The sequence below is a fragment of the Primulina huaijiensis genome, chromosome 14 (genome assembly GCF_012295235.1).
Source record: "Primulina huaijiensis isolate GDHJ02 chromosome 14, ASM1229523v2, whole genome shotgun sequence".
Taxonomy (NCBI): Eukaryota; Viridiplantae; Streptophyta; class Magnoliopsida; order Lamiales; family Gesneriaceae; genus Primulina; species Primulina huaijiensis.
In genome coordinates this window covers 18,769,948-18,774,656 of record NC_133319.1, presented here as the reverse complement: position 1 = coordinate 18,774,656, position 4,709 = coordinate 18,769,948, and the positions used below count along the sequence as shown (strand labels likewise).

The 4,709-nt window shown below is 30.5% G+C and overlaps 1 protein-coding gene across 1 annotated transcript; it reads left to right on the top strand.

The window, feature by feature from the left end:
- Positions 1-1,176: 1,176 nt before the first annotated feature.
- LOC140956994 (peptidyl-prolyl cis-trans isomerase FKBP12) lies at positions 1,177-3,074 on the top strand. The gene is made up of 4 exons (XM_073414020.1): positions 1,177-1,402; positions 1,479-1,540; positions 2,268-2,320; positions 2,836-3,074. Exons 1-4 carry the CDS (start codon positions 1,257-1,259, stop codon positions 2,935-2,937), a joined length of 363 nt encoding a protein of 120 aa, XP_073270121.1. The 5' UTR covers positions 1,177-1,256; the 3' UTR covers positions 2,938-3,074.
- Positions 3,075-4,709: the final 1,635 nt, after the last annotated feature.

Below are 4,709 nucleotides of genomic sequence, written 5' to 3'. Positions count from 1 at the left end.
AATGACAGTAGATGAGTAGAACATGCATGATTACAATACACTTATGACTTAACAATCTAAACTTCAATAACAATTTGAAATACAATTTCAAACAGTAGCTTTTCAATAAAAAGGATACACAGTCATTAAATTCCAATTCTAAGACTTCAAAATGCACATAGATTTTGCACCTCAAATCTCAATACATTTAACAATATGAGCTTCAATAACAATTTGAACTTTCAATTGTAAAACTCCAAAATCTTGTTTTGCAAAATTAAAAAAAAACATTAAATTCATCACAATAGTGATTATGAATCACAATCTTGAAGCATAACTTAAATATATATAAACTTACTGAAACTAACAAAGATTTTTCCCATTTATTAGCCATTATACAAAAAGTCCTATAGGTAAATATAATATGACCGGTTCGGTTATTTCGGTTCTTTGGGGATCAAAACCGTAAACTGAACCGAAAAACCGAATTTTTTAAATTTTGAAACCGTAACCGGCCGAAAAACCGAACCATTTAAACCGAATTTTTCGGTCCGGCCGGTTATTTCGGTTTTAACCAAACTATGCCCACCCCTAAACATATTAATCCGCCAAATCCGTTTGACAATTATTTTGATAATAACTTTATTTTCATTTTTTATTATTATATATAAATACAAAAGTTATATATAATTAAAAAAATTTCTTGTCACAAAAGTAACACGATCAAGTTAACTTACTGCTAATCATTATCTGATTATATCGAAAAATATATAAAATTTTAAAATATATAATATTTTAAAATAATAAATTTATAAAAATTTTAAAATATAAAGTTTTTCGACATAAAACAGTATATACCGATACCGTATCGAAATTTTCGGTATATCGTACAATTTCGGTATAATCGGTTTGCTAATTATATTATACCGAAAATTTCAGTACGATATATATATGAATTTTCTTATACCGTAATTTTCGGTATGGTATATGATATATATTTTTCTGTACGATATGGTATGGTACGAAATAACACCTCTAAATCAATGTGCACTTATATAAATGTTATTTTTTTTAATTAAAATTGAAATAAAATAAATTCTATGTTTTGGCTAAAACTTGACAAACAAAAAGGATAAACTTAATGCAGAAAAAACATATGGAAAATTGGAGAGAAACACAAACACATGAGATTTTCAAATTTTATAGGGGCTATTCTGCAATTTAATCCGCGAGAGCAAAGAGCCCTAAGCCCTAGGAAAACAAAAGCTTCGAATTACATGCTAGCTCATCCAATTAGGGCAATGGGAGTGGAGAAGGAAGTTCTCAGAAACGGGTCCGGCTCGAAACCCGTTTCCGGTCAAAAGGTTACAGTTCACTGCACCGGTTTTGGCAAAAATGGTGACCTTTCCAAAAAGTTTTGGAGGTAAATCGCTTTTTGATTCCGAAAAAATGGGGGAGATGTTGAATTTTCTGTCTGAGTTTAATTTTTTGGATGATAGCACAAAGGATCCGGGCCAGACGCCGTTCTCTTTCCAAATTGGTCAAGGAAAAGTAATTAAAGGTATTTCTTTTACTTGTATTTAGTGTTTTTTTTTAATCTTGTACTTGTATTTAATATCTATTTAGTGGCTGATTTGTATAATTGTTTTCCATCTTGTTACTTGAGTTGGTTAGAAGTGAGAACACGAGAACTGTGAATGAGATTTGTGCTGTGTTGGTGAAGGAAAAGGCTTGAGGACTTCTTGGCTTGGTTTTAGTTTTCTTTGGAGTTTGTGCTAAAAATATGAGCTGTAAAGGCTTTAGCAGTTTGTAGCACGCATGAATTTGACGGCCCGAGTTTCCACGTATAGGTTGGGGTTGCCCGTTGCCTGATCCTTGGCAACCCAGCTTTTTAAGTGCAAAATAAAAACAGTAACAGGTTTCGGAAATATATATTAAAATGAAGGATTTAGAAACCCTTCAGTCTGCTTATGCATTGAACAATTTCCTCGATTGAGCATTCATTACGTGGGGTTCAAGTATGTGATGGCCAATTTGACTTGCATATTACCAAAAAAAAAAACAAGAAAACAAAGCAAAAATGTTGGAAAATTTTACTCCACTTAGGATGCCTGGAATTGTTTGATGCCTAAACTCAATGCTAAAGCAGTATTTGAGATCTGCAATGTGTTGGGACATGCTTTAAAATGTGCCTAGCTTTTGGTTAGGTCACTGACTTTCTAATTGTATTGTATCAAGAAAATATAATGTTTTGTTCTTAATCAGATTGCTCAATGGTTCTTATGCAGGATGGGACGAAGGGGTGTTGGGAATGCAAGTGGGAGAAGTAGCCCGATTACGGGTAATATGCCAGTCTTTTTCGATTGTGTTTTTCTTAACATTAACTTCTTGGAAATTTATAATAGAAAAAATAGGTGACTTCTGCTTGCTGAACGTGAATTTTCCACTGCTTGATAGCATGTGATGTTTGTCATTCGAGCAGCAAATGCTATCCCTCTTCTCACACCAGAACTTTTGGAAAACTCTTTCTTAAAGCTTCCTTATTATCTGCTTGAAGTGTGGCATGATTTATATATATGATTTTTTACCTTCTTAAAATAACCTCATTATCAAGTTATATTCTTGGATAGAGTGGATAAAATGAGCACCTAAAACAAAATTAATATATTTTGCTCGAGTCAGCATTGGATTTTGTGTATGCTTATGATACCATGGATTAGGTTCATGTGTCCTCCTGAATTTACCGTTGATTGTCTTGCATACTCATGTCTGGATATATTCTCTCTCCTACAAACATTGTAGCAAAAAATTTCCGATTGGGGCTTTTGTTGATTCGTTATTTCTCATAATCTGCAGTGCTCTCCTGACTATGCCTATGGGGCAAATGGTTTTCCAGCATGGGGTATTCAGCCTAACTCGGTTTTGGTGTTTGAGATTGAAGTTCTGAGCGCTGAGTAGCCGACTTGTCATAGCTATTCAACTCTGGTTTTTATATTAGTACTTTGGAATGCTTTTGCATTGATACTTGGTGTTTGGTTTGCGATTCTTGCTTTATATTATGGTTTATGAATGACACTTAAACCTTGGCCTTTTTAGAGCGTATTTTACGTTGAGGGGTTGGGTAAAATAATTCTCTTGATTTTTTTTTACTTTTAGAGTAGGTCTGTTGTGACACGGTCTCCCGAATCTTTATTTGTGAAACGGGTCAACCTTACCGATATTCACAATAAAAAGTAATACTCTTAGCATAAAAATAATATTTTTTCATGGATGACCTAAATAAGAGATCCGTATCACAAAATACGATCCGTGAGACCGTCTCACACAAGTTTTTGCTTTAGTTTTATGCTCAGTCAACTATTTATTTTGATTTATGACCTTTTTATTATCATTATGATCGTTGTTGTTTTGCAAAATGACCTTAGGGTGTATGTGGGGATGAATTTTAAATCTTTGGATTTCAATTATAGTTTTATTGGTAATAATGTAACAATAGTTCAAATATTAAATTTATAATTTATTTATTTTATAATTAGTTACACAAAGTAGAATGAATTTCAAATGAAATTATTATTAAATGAATTTAAAATAATATTAATTAACATGAAATACTATATAAAAATGTAATGAATGGATTTGATATTCATGATTATATTTTTTAATCAGATAGTTTGGCCTGATTGAAACATGTCCGGGTATGATACAAATCGAATTTTATGGAATTGGATTCCTAGATTTCGTTTTTTTTTAAAGTTCTATTATTTTACTGTTTGAAAAACTTGCTTATTTAAAGAATTCAATTTTATATTAAAAAAATCTAATAAAATAATTTTTAAAATGCATTAAACTCCAAAGTTCGATTTTCAAAATTGTTTTTTTAACATGAAATCAACCAGAGGATACCCTTCTTCTTGGGAAAATTCCACGAGGTTGAATTAAGATGGAATTATTTAAATTTGAAAATTTTATATAAAAAAATTTTTTGAGTATTTTTCACTTGGTTTTGTGAAATTTTGAAATAATTTATAAACATTCTTAAAAAATGAACGAGAGAATTTCAAATTTATTGATTCAAGAATATCCAAACAAGTACGGCGGATTCAAAGATTAGATTTGAAAAAAAAAATCACTTTAAGATCACAACATAAAAAATACAATTAAAATAGCCATGAAAAAAACTAACCATTATCATATTTTCTTTGACAAAAACTTGTGTGAGACGATCTCACGGGTCGTATTTTGTGAGACGGATCTCTTATCTTGGTAATCCATGAAAAAGTATTACTTTTTATTGTGAATATCGATAGGGTTGACCCGTCTCACAGATAAAGATTCGTGAGACTGTCTCACAAGAAACATACTCATTTTCTTTTAGGTTGTATTTGTATAGATGAGTTTGAAATCAATCAATTTCGAAGAATGAAGCAATAAATAAAATCTTAAATTAATATCATACTTATTTACATATTAGTTACAAAAAATATAATGAATTTTAAATATTTATATTATTAGGTGAACTTGAAATCCACGTCATTAACATGAAACATTATAAAAATATATAAGGACGTATTTGAAATTTATGATATTATTTCTCAAAAACTATAAAATACATTTGAAATTCATCAATTTCAAATGTTAATGACTTTGAATTCAATTGAAAACAGAGCAATAACTCTCAAGAAATTGGACAAAGGGAAGAACCTTAGGTAAACATTTACCTATAACTTCAC